This window comes from the organism of the source record quoted next, unplaced genomic scaffold (assembly GCF_019419815.1).
Source record: "Pyrus x bretschneideri cultivar Hongxiangsu unplaced genomic scaffold, Pyrus_bretschneideri_v1 Contig21, whole genome shotgun sequence".
Classification (NCBI taxonomy): Eukaryota; Viridiplantae; Streptophyta; class Magnoliopsida; order Rosales; family Rosaceae; genus Pyrus; species Pyrus x bretschneideri.
The window spans coordinates 5,834,662-5,850,618 of NW_025999513.1; the positions used below are offsets into that span (position 1 = coordinate 5,834,662).

The 15,957-nt window shown below is 33.3% G+C and overlaps 2 protein-coding genes and 1 long non-coding RNA gene across 5 annotated transcripts; all 3 read right to left on the reverse strand.

The window, feature by feature from the left end:
* Positions 1-5,950: 5,950 nt before the first annotated feature.
* Positions 5,951-6,841, reverse strand: LOC103937949 (major strawberry allergen Fra a 1-3-like). The gene is made up of 2 exons (XM_009347934.3): positions 6,563-6,841; positions 5,951-6,434 (listed from the first exon to the last, which is right to left on the reverse strand). Exons 1-2 carry the CDS (start codon positions 6,744-6,746, stop codon positions 6,139-6,141), a joined length of 480 nt encoding a protein of 159 aa, XP_009346209.2. The 5' UTR covers positions 6,747-6,841; the 3' UTR covers positions 5,951-6,138.
* Positions 6,842-7,817: 976 nt separating this feature from the next.
* Positions 7,818-9,524, reverse strand: LOC103937948 (two-component response regulator ARR1). Its single transcript, XM_009347933.3, has 3 exons — positions 9,029-9,524; positions 8,427-8,579; positions 7,818-8,325 (listed from the first exon to the last, which is right to left on the reverse strand). The coding sequence occupies exons 1-3, from the start codon at positions 9,201-9,203 to the stop codon at positions 8,018-8,020; spliced, it is 636 nt and encodes a 211-aa protein (XP_009346208.2). The 5' UTR covers positions 9,204-9,524; the 3' UTR covers positions 7,818-8,017.
* Positions 9,525-13,408: 3,884 nt separating this feature from the next.
* On the reverse strand, positions 13,409-15,563 carry LOC125477328. 3 transcript variants are annotated; one of them, XR_007258460.1, is made up of 3 exons: positions 15,262-15,553; positions 14,018-15,152; positions 13,409-13,577 (listed from the first exon to the last, which is right to left on the reverse strand). It is a non-coding gene; the product is annotated as an uncharacterized LOC125477328 (long non-coding RNA). The 3 variants fall into 3 exon arrangements; XR_007258461.1 differs by having other exon boundaries at positions 13,409-14,436; positions 14,839-15,152; positions 15,262-15,544; XR_007258459.1 differs by having other exon boundaries at positions 13,409-15,152; positions 15,262-15,563.
* Positions 15,564-15,957: the final 394 nt, after the last annotated feature.

The window sequence follows — 15,957 nt, forward strand, 5'->3', positions numbered from 1 at the left end:
TGGTACATAGTATAACCAGTCAATTCATATGTTATAACATGTGAAATGGTTATTAACACTATTTGCTTCATCATAAAACCGTTATTCAACTATATTATAACTCATGAATTTGTTTTTCAGAATTGATAAGAATCTTAGGCAGTATGACACCAAAACGGTCAAGAACTACCAGTTTTGAAAGTTGCTTGACTTTGGTCACTGTGAAAAACAGGCCAGAGAACACATAGTTTTCACTCGTCTGATAATTGAACTTTATGCCCAATAAACTTTATTAAACTAAATTAATTTACACATGTAGGCAAGAAAAGTAACTAGTTTCTAGTACTAGATTTTATGTCACAAAAGTATCTTCATGAAAAACTTCAGCACCTTAGGCAAGATGAAGATTTTCACAACTTTTGTGAAATAAAACCCATACTATTTCATCTTAATTAAACTAAAAGAAGTAATCCACACCTGTAGGCAAGAAGATTATCCCTTTTATTCTAATTAAGATGCAAAGTTGACCGAAATAACTCAAAAACACAGTCTCATCATCAACTAAGCCGTTGCGGCTTGCTTTAGTTGAAAAGACATTTATCAACTCCACCCTAAAACAATACAAAAGTCAAATGGATTAATTAACTGTAAGTGACAAAATTATGATAACCTAATTCGAGCTTCGAGTCTTGCCAACAAATGGCACTAATTCCTTCATGAGTCCCTTTGATATTAAATTAATCTCAAGAAACTTGACAGCATACTTGAAGGAGATTAATCACATATAAAACAAGTTTTATTTCACCACAAGAATGTCAATACTTATCATTATGGAGTCAATTGCTTAAAATAGAAACTTTATGTAATGCAAAAGAACAATACATTCTTTTAATTTAAAAGCTAAATTGCTCAAATATTTTCTTAAGTCAAACGGGTTCCTTTTCTTTTGTACCTTTCTTTCTGTAGTACAAGGCTCCTAAAACATTAGCATCAAAATCATGCATTAGCCTTGTAAATACCAAATTAAATAAAGGAACTACCAAAATTCTTTTCTTCCAAAAGAAACATCTCCAATACATGCCATACATTAGCCTTGAATAATTTCTTTTCTTCTCCCCCTTATGGCTCAAAACAATTGACTGATCAAAACATTGTTTAAATTCTTTAGGCATAGGAAAAACTAACAAACTATATACAAGTTTCAATTTAGTCACATCCTCTAAATGAAATACTACCTTATGCCTTCATATGTTCACCACTTCTATATAAACATATTTATAATCACATGACCAACCACAATTCTCATATAAGAATAAATAGAATACAAATGAAAATTGTCACATAATTACTATAGACCTTATTCATTTGTATAATACCTTTGTTCTTGTCACCGGATGCTTTCTGTCATTCATAGTCAATCCACAAATTATACATCAATTTTTCATAGTTAACTAGTCATGTATAATTTAAGTGACTATTGAGATAGGAAAGCAAATTATAGATAAACCTGATTGATTAGTCACACATATTTTTTGTGCTATTAATGACATAAAAGTTCATTCACATCTCGTGAAAATTAGTGGAAACCAAAAACTACAATTCACTATAATCCAAAACCCACGGCAATATTAAAAATATATCATCTCATGCTTGAACCAAATTAGCCATACAAGTAACACCATACACACTACTTGCTTAACAATATTAAAAATTTGGTTCAAGCAAATTAGTCACAATTTATCATATGCCACGGTCACGGAAAAATTAGAAGAAATTGTGTCACCTTACACATCCTTGAAACAATTAGCCATATCCGTGATGCTATAGATGCAATAACAAAAAGTTCCCAAAATTTATATTGACCTGCTTTCAAATATAGACATATATAAACTTAGCATATGCATGCATGCATGGCTGCAACACAACTTTAACATATGTTATCACAATCATAGGTAGGCACAACATATCTCAATAATATTGATAAATTATAGGATATGACTAATTTTGTCTCCTACAATCAGAAAGATGTCATGATATAGTTGGATTTTGCTAGAACAATATAACACTTCATGAATCCAACATAACCATTCCTTATATAATTTATCATGAAGACCAAAAGAAAAGATTATACCAGAATTTCATATACTGATGTAATACGAAACTCTTCATTGGGCTTGTTCGACTGAGGGATCTTAAGAAATTCTCCCATGCAAGGTTATAACAAATATAAATACATACACATGCTTATAAAAACTTGAGATTACAAATTTATATATATAACCTATACTTTTGCCGAGTTATGTCATGTGAACTTGTGACGTTACGCATCGACCCGTATTGGGATGTTGTCGTTGTCCACCTTGGACACAACTAACATAGGAGGTCTATCACGTGGTAATATAATAGAGCCCGCCTTGAAACCCTTGAGGCGGTAAGCCGCAACTGCTGGCTGTGTAAAGAGGAACCCCAACCTCATGGCTTCAACTTATACATAAGCAGTACATGATCAACCAAAATATTAGCATTAAAATTGGAATAAAAACTCTGAAATATTCCATGGTTTTCAATCCTAGTTAATCCAATGAATTGACTAATCAAATTTTCTTTATCATTCCTTTATTAGAACTATTGGTGGTAATCAAGTTTGACTAATCATATTGGCTTTTAAAAATTACACGCGCTTGCTTGATCAAAATACTAGCAACTTCCAGACTTAGACTTTGGTGGTTCAACTAAAACAAATTATATGCAAAAGGGCCTGCATAAAAATGCCATCAACCTGACCATATATTATATGTAATTATAATAGGTATAATCTGGAAAACTGTTGGAATTCGAAGCAATCATCACCATATAAATTTTATACTTCAATCCATGTTTGGATCCCACTGCAAAATATTTACATATTAGCACGATATACATACATATACATACATACATACATATATAATATATATGTTTCTCCAAATTCCAATATGATTATAGGATTGAAACATGGTTTATAGATATTTCTGGTAAGAATTTCCAAATTCGTGCCATAAGATTAATTAGCAAGAAATAATCTTGATACCATGAACAACACAATCGTAAGCCCCCTCGGCCTGTGCTCTTTAACCGACCTCCATCTTTGATTTTTAATATTTAAGTAACACTTGAATTTAGGATCAAAAGGAACTGATCATAGAATATATCTGAACATATCGTATTAGTATGCCAAGGATATGGAATCACACTTGAACTTAAGACCAAAATTCAGTTTATGTATTTTGTAAAACGACTCTATGTATTGTCGAACTTAATAGGTTTTAATTATATAACCAGAGGCTCTGATACCAACTGTTAGCCTTAAAAGGTTATACAATTAAAACATAATGAAGGAGTGACTGACCTGATTCTAACGGCGGCCATGGAAGTCAAATACAAAAGTAGCAGAGCACGGCAACACCAAGATCTTCTATAAACACCTAGCCGAATACAACTACTCTAATGTTGTGTGTTCTAGGGCTTATAGGGACCAGTGTTTTATATAGGCTAAAAGTTAGGGTTTTGATCTATAAAGGAAACCTAAACTTACTTTATTAGCCTCCAAGTCAAGTATCATAATCATATTCAATTAAGGATTCCATCAATCCTATTTTCAATATAAGACACCTTATCCAGGATTGATATCTTTAAGAGATCAAATCACAATTAACATTATTCTCCAATATTACATTCCTATTACATGTAGTAGACCATTTAAAGGTTGATTTATATTGGATAAATCCAACATTAAATTGTAGCTATACACAAAGTTATTTTTGTCTATCCCATTGACCTTGGGCTTCACAAAGCTGTATTCACTTTCTTCACCAAAGCTAATCTTCTTGATGGTTCCAACACCTCCATCTCCCTCAAGAATTTCAGCAGTTTTGATTGCTTGTGGAGCAATCTTTGGAATGAGATTGTCAGGGCATTGTACAACCTAGCAGGGGGGATGACAGAGACGTATTCAATTTCGTATGTGAAAACAGCCATGGTGATGATTTCTAAGAGCTTAGAAAAATGATCCAAAAAATGAAGAATGAAATGAGGGGAAGCAAAAAGGAAGATTGATATTGGTGTGACAAAATGTGAGCACCAGAGACGGTATTTACGGATTCGGGCTAAAGGGTATGTGTGGAAACTGGAAAGTGGCCCCTGTAACAAAAGGAGTTCCGACAAATTTCCATTTTTCAATATTTGTTGTCCATGTGAAAAGGTAAACATATAATTTTCAAATTCCGTACAATACTTTATTAGTCAAAGAAATTCAGCCACCAGTAGAATATATAAAAATTCAACTAGTTATTCTGAATGCCAAGTAATATGTGGATTGCATATGTCATTTTCAAATGAATATTGAGTTGCACACCAATTCTGCCCGAAAGTCTGATAATGAAAAAAATGTGAGGTCCAAATGCTCACTATCATTCAGTCTCGGACAAAAAAGAAGAAAGAGAAAAATGCTAATATTTTCGACACATCATACAACCATGAAATGGTGAGACTTTTTTATTTTAATTTTATTTTTTCTTATACTAGATTGAAATTTTCAACAAGGCTTTTATCAAGACCTTTTATACGTACCATTTTCTTTGTTTGTATGTATTCCTCTATTATTAATAAATATCGTACTCAAAAAAGAAATGTTTGGAGTGATCACAATACAAACTGAATTACAAATAATTATAAATATAATATTACAACTTATACTATTTATCATATAATTGAAACAGGTATAGATTTATTAAATAACAAGTCCCGGTTCAACTTGGGAAGTTCCTTCTCCGATTCCATCAAATCACTTGCTAGCTTCGGCTTGCTCTCAAAGCCCACACTTCGTCCACGCAAAATCAAATTCCGAGAATTCCTCTTCCCTACATTCACAAACATACCATCAGTTTCTTGTCACAATTGATCGTGCTATGAGTTTCCATACCAGTATTTCGAGGAACGAAACATGTGAAAGGATTTGAATCCACGTTTATAGAAAGTGGATTTTTTTTTTATCTTAGGTTTGAATCCACGTTTGCGATTATCTCTCATTTCACAAGACTTCTTCAGTTTGGACTCTAGTTGCACGTTTTCTTTTCTTTGGAAGTTAATTTCTTTTTTTCTTCTTCTTATTTTATTGATTTTTATTACATGTTTTATCACAAAATACCTTTGGATCTATTAATGATCAATTTCCGGGCAGTTATATATTTTTTGTCCTATTATTTTTGGTAAAGCCGTGTGACCCATTAATTATTTTTAATAGTGTAAAATGACAATAGCACAAATTAAAAGGTGGTAGAGAGAGATAGGTGGGCGGGCCCATTTTAATTATATTTTAATTATTAATTTGTTAATTTTTTTTTTGTTAAATGGTAGATTTTGTTAGATTAGCCACATACGATGTTTGAGCTCACGCTGTCATGTAAGGGTTCAACTTCTTTCCATCACTGTGTTAAAGGGTCACTTACTTATTTTTAATTTGTTACACTTATAATAATGGTAAAGAAGGGAAGAGAAAAATTCAAATTTTCTCGGCATTAATATTTAAGTTTAGTCATGTTATATCAAGTATATGGTTATCCAAAATTAGACTTTTTGTCTTTTCTTCTCTTAGTCATTTGACCAAACTTCTTGTTCTTAACAAGTTGAAGTCAAGTTTACACACTCATACATATAAGAGACCACATTTGCTCATTTGTTAATTTGAGGGGTTTTACTTATTTATTATTATTATTATTTTTTTTTTAATCCAAGGAATTTGGTGGTCTTTTATTCTTTTGTCATAAGAACCTTTCATTCCAACAACCCAAACAGTTGACTTTTGAGTTAATTGCTCTAATTTTAATCGTATAACTTTTCTTTTCCTTTCTATGTGTAATTGAGTTTACCCAATAACAGATTGAATGTGAAATTCATGATATTGCAAGGGAAAAATATTACTCCAAGTTAAATGTGTCATCAAATGATTTACATATAACTAGTATATGTTTTATTATTCAGATTAAAAATCAAATACAACATTATTCTTTAATCATATCCGAAGTGCAAGTCAAAGAATTGTTTTAGTACGATAGTAAATTGAACCACACAACTGAGTAAACAGAAAAAGCAAGGCACAAGATTGTTGCCAAAGCGGTGGTTTTAGTTGTAGGCATCAGGATTGGCCACAAGGTGGTTCTCAATAAGCTTGAATAAACCATGGGCCCTTTCTTTGCCAGCCTTGACATGTTCTTCCTTGATCTCAACATCTCCCTTGGTGTGGTAATGGCTGATGTTCTTGATGATGGAACCACTACCAGATGCCACCAACTTAATCTCATAAGAGATCTTCTCAATTTTGTCAGAAATGGCATCTCCTTCAATCAAACTGTAGCTGTACACAAAGTTATCTTTGTCAATTCCCTCAACCTTTTGCTTCACATAGCTATATTCACTCCCTGTCAAATAGAAAAATGAAATAGAAATTAAGATACTAGCTAGTGTTGTCGAGATATATGTGTGTGTATATATATTAAATAGGTAAAATTAACAAGTTAATGGAGAAAATAGTTGAAACTAAACAAACCTTCGCCAAAGCTAACTTTCTTGATGGTTCCAACACCGCCATCTCCCTCGAGAATTTCAACAGTTTTGACTGCTTGTGGAGCAATCTTGGGGATGAGGTTGTCAGCATCAAGGACAAGAGCATTGTACAACCTAGCTGGGGGGATGACGGAGGCGTATTCAGTTTCGTATGTGAGGACACCCATGATGATGATTTTTAAGAGCTTAGAAAGTGATCAAGGAAATTAAGAATGAAATGAGGAAGCAAAGAGGATGATCAATGTTGATGTGAGAAAATGTTCTCTCCAGAGGGTGCTATTTATAGATTTGGGAGGGAGGGTACATGTGTAAAATAACCCCCTATATCTAAAGGAGTTGGGACAAAATTTGAAGTTTTCAATGGATGCTGTCCATGTGAAAGGAAAATGAAATACTAATTTTCAATTGCATGGCATAAAATTAAAAAAAAAAAAAAATCAATGCATTAATATATTAGTCAAAGAAAGCCACCAATAAAATTCTAGAACTTGATTAGAAAACAAAAAAAGAATCAACTTATTTCTACTGGTGGGCTAACTTATTAAAATAAGGCAAACTCAATGATATCTTCATTTCTATTGACTAACACCACCAATTCATTCATCAATCCGATCGAAATGTGCAAGGAGTGAGGGTTAATCATCCAAGGGAAGGAAGAAGATGCTAAGTCGTATTATCTTCGGCATAAAAGACACCCTTACAAAGTCGGTGGGCTGTTTGATGATAAGATGCTTGCAAATCATAATTTGGATAATGGCTTGGGTGGGGAGAAATACAGAACAGAAGTATCATGATCAAAGACTGAACAGAAGTATCATGATCAATACATATAGTATTTACGGTATATCATACAAGAACTTCGTCTCTGAGGACAAATTAGGTGTAACTTTTTTTTATTTTTAATGCATAACAATAAAAAAAACACATGAAGTTTATTCTCTCACTTTGTTTCCAAGAATGAAAGATATTAACTGATGGAAAATTCTATGGTACCCTAAAATAAGAAATCAAGACTTATTATAGCTTTCATTTTGCATTTTATTTTGGAAAATATTATTAGCACTCCAAAAATCTCATTCTACACTCCTCATAAGTGTATTTTTCTTTCCTAAAATAGAAAGTTTGGAGTATAGAATGAGATTTTTAGAGTGTTAGGTTTCAATAAATTGTAAAAACTTATTGAATACTTAAATGAACACACATTATATGTTTGGTCCCCATGTTTTCATTATGTCCAATACTTCATAATATATATGTCATTTTATTTTATAGTTTATGATGAAATTATATATATTTTAAATATAAACAGACACTTATTTATACGAAATATAATAGATTTACTTAAATTTGCCTAGTCCGACCCGACTAGCGTTTAACGTCTTTTAGAACCTTGCTTCATTGACGTTAGCTCAACTTAATAGTGGCGGTTTTTCTTCTTTTATATGCGAGACCGCATCCCTCTCATCCGTCTCTTCATCATCATCCTTCCTCCTCTTTGAGTTCTTCCAAGTCCCTTCACTTGCCGAGGACGAGTAATCTGAATCTTCGGATGGTTTCTGCTGCCGATCCCCGCTTCTTCCACACTTCCAGATTGCTCCACATCCTTCCACTCATTCTTTTTCTTCCGCAGTACATGCTGCCATATGTTCTTCAGCGCCTCAATGCGAACCGGTTTGATTAGGTAATCACAAGCACCATGAGTCACACCCTTCATAACAACACTTTTTCCATCATCGGCAGACATCACTGTGGAATTACACATATCAGGTGTCAGCTCCAAATTAACACATACGATTCCGGTTAACAACAGTTAGATCTACACAAAATTACTCAAACGAGGAACTCACTGATAACAGGCAGGTCCATCTCCAGTCCAACGTGCTCTAGGAGTTTGAATCCATCCATGTCTGGCATGTGTACATCACTGATAACAATATCGAATCCGTTCTGGTTCTCTCGAAGCAGCGAAAGTGCGATCTCCGCACGATTACATTTTGTCACTAAAAAATCCCATACAAACCAACTCAATCAATCCACAAATTTAGCACATAAACAAACTATAGAACAAAATTAATAAAACAGGGCTGTGAATCTACAAAGACACAAACCAAAACTCAAATCTTCTGGAACAAGACGATTAACCTTTTTAAAAACAAAAAATTAACACCGTACAATTTCAAACCATGTAGAGCAAGTAACAAAATTTAACACAACCCATGATTCAAATCTAGACAAAATCACAACTTAAGCAGTAAAAGATATCAAATTATCCAATTCTTAACTTCTACCACAAGCTCCAAATCCCTTAAACAACAGCATGAAAAACACAAGTAATTATAACCCAAGTGGTAAAACTTGCAGTAAATCACCCACAAGAAAGATAAATCCATGTTGGGAGACAGGTAATTGACATCTACAGAAGGATTGAAGAAAACTCAGAAAAGAGTACCTTCATAGAGGCAAGTTCTGAGCATCCTCTCCAAGATCATAAGGCAAGTAGGATCATCGTCGACCACAAGGACTCTTAGTCCCGCAGGAAACTGGTCAGTGACCACATCCCCCGATTTCCAAGCTCCACTCGAACTAGCTGTTGACATCGATCCCATGCCGTTGCTCAGATGCATAGCTTCAAAAAACCTATATCTCGGAAACCGAATAAACTGCAAGATATCTCTCTATCTATATATACTTATATATAAAAATCCCCTACCAGATAACCCGAATTACATGCTTAAGCTCCGGTTTTGATTCATACCCAATTCAAAACTCAAAGAACCCAGTTGAGCAAAAGCAACAGAATCGAAAAAGATAATTGATTTTCTGCTGAGATTTTTTTTTTTATTATGTGTGTGTGTGTGTGTGTGCATATATTCTTCGGATTGAGGTTGAAAGAGCTTGGACTTGTACGTCCGCTTCCAAGCTCTAATTGTCCGTGTTTTGGGTTTATTTTATGAATTTAATTATTTATTTGTTACCTTTTTTTAATAATTGAATATTTTATTCAGAGGTGGGTCACTCCTGGAAGAGTGGATCCAGCTCATATACAAATAAAAATAAATAAAAAATTAACTTGATGAACTAACAAGTTCCTTCCTTAATTTACTGCTCGTAATTTTGTATAATCTTTTCCTTTTTAACTCTGCTATTTACTTGTATACAATTGGAGACTGACTCCCAAGTTCTTGTTGATATGATTCATGGTCGCATACAATCGGAGGCGGTTTTGGATGGTAACTTGTGGGATATAAGTTCTTTAAAGCAACAATTTGAATCTATTGAGTTTCTATATGCTCCTCGTGTCTGTAATCAGGCTGCATATTTGATGGTATCTTATGTCGTGCACATGGAGAGGTAGTCATTATTGAGATGGTTTTGAACCAGAGTGGTTGCTTAACACTTTTGCATTTGATGTAAACATATCGACTTGTATTTAATATTACTACAACTTTCGGGAAAAATAAAAAAATACTCTGCTATTTACCTTCCCGTTTTATCTGTTTCCTGCGGTTTTTGACCTTTCAAATTATCTAATGTTTGAATCAAAGTGAAATCATTTAATCTAAAATTTAAAAAAAAAAATTGTTCAAATTTTTATTAATTTTGAACATGAAGATGCAAAAAGGCAGAAAATAAATTTTGAATATGAAGTCAGATCATTTTATCATAACCGTTCAGACTAGAAAGGAAAGACATTTTAAAGGAAGAGAATCATACTTCTTTACTAATTTAATCATGCAACCAATGATACCTAGTTAAAGAAAAATATTAAAGTTAGAAAAATAATAAAGTCGTCCAAATTTTGATTTACCTTTGATTTTATTTTGTGTTTCACTTACTTGTAGGAGATTCAATTTGGGTCACTAGCACTCTATCATTAGAAAAGGAAACAAAAGTTAAAATACAAACAAACTTTTTTTTTTTCGAAAATGTTGACTATACGGGAAAGTTTTATGATTATGAAAATAACTACAACTTCAAGAATGTAAGACACATGTTCAACTAGATAAATTCTTGTAAAGGACATCATGAATAAGCATTGGGACACCTAAGACAACCTTAAGTACATATATAAGTGCAAAAACAAAAAACCGTTTTCATGACGACGGTAGAGGATAATTTTTGCTATTTTGATCGATTAATGTTTTACACCAACATTATATTCGTTTGTTCAAAACTTGGAAACCATGTTGCCAAAGTAAACAACTACTTCCATACATTGTGGGGGTGATTTAGGTTTTCCACTTTCAATTCATCAATAGTTGTCATACAATCAACTTGCAAATTTTATAATACCAATTAAAAATAATAATTTTAATTCATGATAAAATTTAGATTAGCAGGCCAAGTAGGTCAATTCTCACACTAATTCTACGCAATGTGAAATCAGATTATTGTAAATTACACGAAATTCTATACATTTTGAAACTATACTCAATAAATGACATGATTGGACAATTCTGTCCAGAATTTTTTCAATATTAAGGAAAAAAAAAGAAAAGAAAAAAAAAAACAAACAAACGAAAATTAGGTCCAAATCCATTAGTGCAGTGCAAAGGCAAACATGATTCCCCGTTCAATGAGTTTTTGTTTCTTTTCTCAAAAAGCTGCTTCGTTGAGTTATTAATTTTTTTACCTCCGTTGAGTTAACAAGGGTAATTCTCTGCCGTGCTGCGCTGTTGCTGTTGCTGTCTGTGTCCAGCTTTTACTTTGCCACCAGTTACCACATTCTCAACCCGCTCCCTGTCTCCTTGGCGGGGGCCATTTATCAGGATAGGGCTTCCTGGCCTATTTTGTTTGCTCACATTTCCCAGTCATGACTGATCCTCCCTGCACTTGCAGATGCCTTGCTTTTCAGTTTTGGTGTCACTACAAAAAAAAAAAGGGCCTTTTGGGACGGTCAAAACTCGTCGCGAAAGAATCTAAAAGCGTCGCAATGGATTTGCGACGGCCAATAACGCATCACAACAAAATAGTGTCGTAAATATTTGGTCTATTATATGAAACGGTTTGAGCACGTCGCAAGTACTATTTACTACGGGCTTGCAACGGCTACCTACGCGTCGCAAATAAGTGGCCTCGGGTTTAAAAAAAAATCGGGCGTCAAATGGGACGCCACAATGACATTATTTTAACAACTTCGCTAAAATTATTTTATGTGAAATTTACTACAGGTTCCAAATTAAAATAAATTATGGAAGGAGGATGTATTCAATTGGGAATTTGAGAGATTTTAAAGGCTTATTTGATACTTTACTTGAATCCAACTTTTTAAACTACATAACAATTTTCAAGTTTTAGACCTTAAAAACTTGTTTGGTAGGACTATTTTAAAAAACTGAACTTAAGATTAACTCAAAAATATAGCATATTCTCTAAAAACATAAAAAGTGAGTTTGTAGAATTTTTAAATTTAAACTCACTCTTTTCCTTTCTCTCCATCCTCCCTTCTCACTCCAAATCTATCGCTCACTCCTTTCTTCTTTCTCTTTCCTTTTTTTTTTTTTTTACCTTTTTCGTCTCTCCTTCAATCCTCTTCATTCTTTCGGTTCTTTCTCTCACTCATCTTCCTCTTTATCTTCCAATCGTCTCCCTTCTTTCTCTTTCCTTCAATCGTCTCTTACTTTATTTCCTCCTCTCTTCTCTTTCTCCCTCTCTTGTGATTCCATTTTTTTAGATCTCTTTGTCTAGTTTAAGTCGTAAAATTTAAAATTTTTAAATCGCAAACCAATCAAGTTTTTGAGTCTTAAAGAAAAGTATTTTCAAGAAATGTTCTTAAGAAATGTTTTTAGAAATGATAAAAATTTTCAAATAGAATACCAAATAGGCTCTAATGGATTTTTATAGAGTTTAATTGCTTTCTAGAGATTCTATGTAAAATTTTGATTCAATTCCCTCGAAATGTCATGGGAAGAGGTGAGATTTGTGAATACTTAAAATACACTACAAAATCTCTCCAATTCCCTCTAATTCCTCAACTTTTCCAAATTCTCTAAATTCTAATTCTAATTGAATACACCTAGAATGTTAGGACTTGTTTGGTATCCTATTTAATTTTTTTCATAATTTCTCAAAACATTTCTGAAGAATTTTTCTTGAAAATAATTTTCTTTAAAATTCAAAAAGTTGTTTGATATGCGATTTAAAAATTCTAAATCTTACAACTTAAACTGGACAAAGAGATCCAAAAAGAAGGGGTTTGAGAGAGAAAGAGGATAGAGGAGGAAAGAAAGTAAGAGATGATTGGAGGAAAGACAAAGAAGTGAGAGGATCAGAGGAGATAGAAAGGAAGATGAGTGAGAAAAAGAATCGAGAGAATGAAGAGAGCGGATTGGAGAAGAGACGAAAAAGGTAAAAAAGAAAAAAAGAGAAGGGCGAGAGAAAGAATAAAAGAGAGATATTTGGAGTGAGATGGGATGAGGGAGATAAAAGAAAGGAGTGAGTTTAACGTTTAAAAACTTTAAAAACTCACTTTTTGTGTTTTTAGAGAATATATTATATTTTTGAGTTAATCTTGAGTTTAGTTTTTGAAAATAATCCCACCAAACAAGTTTTTAAGGTCTAAAACTTGAAAATTGTTTTTGAGTTTAAAAAATTGGATTCAAGTAGAGTACCAAACATGTTCTTATAAACTTCTTTAAAATTCTAATTGAATACAACCAGATTTCTAAGGATTTTAATAAACTATCTTAAAATCCTGATTGAATACACATTGAATTTCAGAGAATCATTTAAAATCCTAATTGAATACCCCTAGATTCATTAAAAGAATTAAAATCCCTCAAAATCCCAATTGAATACACCCCCTAAATTTCTATAAACTACATATGAATTGTTATTAATAATGAACTATAAATTAGGTAAATTATAATACAATGTATTATCATATAGAAGTACCAACAAAAGTATGAAATCAACACTACACTTGTACTTAAAGTTAGTTGAATGGCCGTATCAATTATAGTATTATTCACCAACGGCATCATTTCTTTATCTAGAACCTGCAACAAGTGACATTTTTGAAACAAATTGCAAAGCTCTTGACACATATGAACAACATCGCTAGAAATAGATAACGAAGCTCCTGACACATATGAACACACAAAACTAGAAACAGATCGCGAAGTTCCTGAAACATATGAACTCATAGCATAAGTAAAATTATACATGTCCAACTTGTTAGGGGAGACAAAGTTGAGACTCATATCACCTGCTTTGAATATTTCAGATTTCCATGGAATTCATTGTAATCTCCCTCTTTAAGTGCCCTCAAACAACTGAATTTTTACAAGAGGAAACACAACATTTTCTAATATACTTAAACACTAACATATATTACGATTTCTTCACTTATATGGGATATTCCTATTGCAAATAGTATATCAGATATATCAGGAAAACTGGTACTTGTAGAATTTAACTAGCAAGAAAAATGGCTAACCAGAATGTCAAACATGTCCATTGCATATAAATCCTTGGCAATACAAATCCAGAACATGCATACAACCAGTTTGCTGCAATGACCCAATCAAACCTTTATATGGTGTGGATAAACGATATGTTGATTGAGTCTCTTCACACTGACAAACTTCTGGAACCAAAATCCATAGTACTCAAGGGCCTTACTCCAGTTTCCCTCATGCTCGAAGGTAGTGATTTGAGAGCTCAACTTTCAATACCATCACCACAACACAAGAAAAAAAAAACATATCCAAATATAAGAATATTCAAATGTTTTGAATATAATTTATCTTTGGGACCTTGGACAGTACTATACAGAGGCATGCTCACACATAATAGTGTTTACCTACACAGGGACATCCTCAAAGCAGAGTGATTAACCAAACTCTGCACCATACCCTGAATGAATTGGAAACCTAGTTGAAATTACACATTTCATCTAACTCTAGGACCAAAAATTGATCATATTTTCACAATGAAGAAAAGAGCATTCTACCCAGGCACTAATTAAATGGAGAATTCAATTTCCCCCGAACTTCTTTCTGGTCCAAATGTTCTAATAGTTCAAAATCAATTTTCCTAATCCCAAACAGTAGTACACTAACATTGACCCTATTTTGCCGTTCTACCCAACTTAAGGACAACTAGTTTTCTCAGTATAATCGAACTAATGCACTGATTGAAAGAAGTACAATCGCAAACAGATTATACTGGCAAATTTCAGTTCCATAATAATCAAATTCTATCACATAGTTTCATAATTTAAATACTAAAATCGAAGATAATTGGTAAAATTAATACCTTGCAAATAGAAAATTCTCAAATTCCACTGCCTAGCATGATCTCCCAATTTCGCAACTTTCTGATACAAAGCGATGACCTTCTCCTTGAGAACCCTCCCCAGTATATGAGCCTGGCGTCCACCATAGCCATGGGGGACCCAGAAACCGTACCCCTCAGAAACACGTCGAGCGCCTTGTCCGTATTCGGACTGACTCATCTGCGGCTGTGCTTGAGCCGCTTCCTCCACCGCATGTACATCATCACATGCCTCAGCTGCTGCTGCGCCTCGAACCAAGAATTGCACACCAACAACGGCGCTCAAGCTTGGATGGCTGAGTGTCAGCCCGATTCAGCAAGCATAATAATCAATTAACAAAGAAAACCCTAAAAATTACTTAACTTACTGAATCAGAAAAAGGGAAGATGGTTGTAGTGTCTTACAAAATCTCCGATTGTGCTGCAGGATCTCCAATTTTGCTCCAAAGTTTCCGATGATTCCCCAAAAGCTCTGATTGGATAGATTAAGCCTCTTATTTTTCAGTCGAATAGGAAAGTGGAAAAGGTGCAGGAAGAGAAGGATGATTCTAGAGAATGAAAATGAAGGCGCGTTGGATTGTTTTCATCTGAAAATAAATCGCCTAATTGAAAAATTAAAAAATTTAGGCGCTAAATTTTATTTTGTCTGTTTACGGGTGTCGCAAACTTTACCCAGTGTCGCTTATATTGTTATTTACGACATTATTTGAGACGTTACTTATTCAAGAGTCAGAAATACTTTTGGGCTAATATTTAGTGTTCAAATTTTCTTTTATTTGCGACGGCCATGTTATCTGTCACAAAAAAATGTCGCAAAATGGGTCTTTTTCTTGTAGAGTGTGTGTGTGTAGTGTTTGCATGTTTTCTTTTAAAACCTAACCACTTTATTTATTTCTTAATTTCTTAATCTTCATGGATCTGAATATGGTATGTTTGATGCTAGATTCATGTGTTAATTGTATTATCATTTGTAAAGTCAAACATATTTGGCTTATGTGTAAAAGTATAACGACCACACATGTTTATTTGATATGTGTTGTCTACGTGTTTTATTTGAGTATCTTCACATGTGAGGGTGCTTGTAAAGATACAGAATTTTGC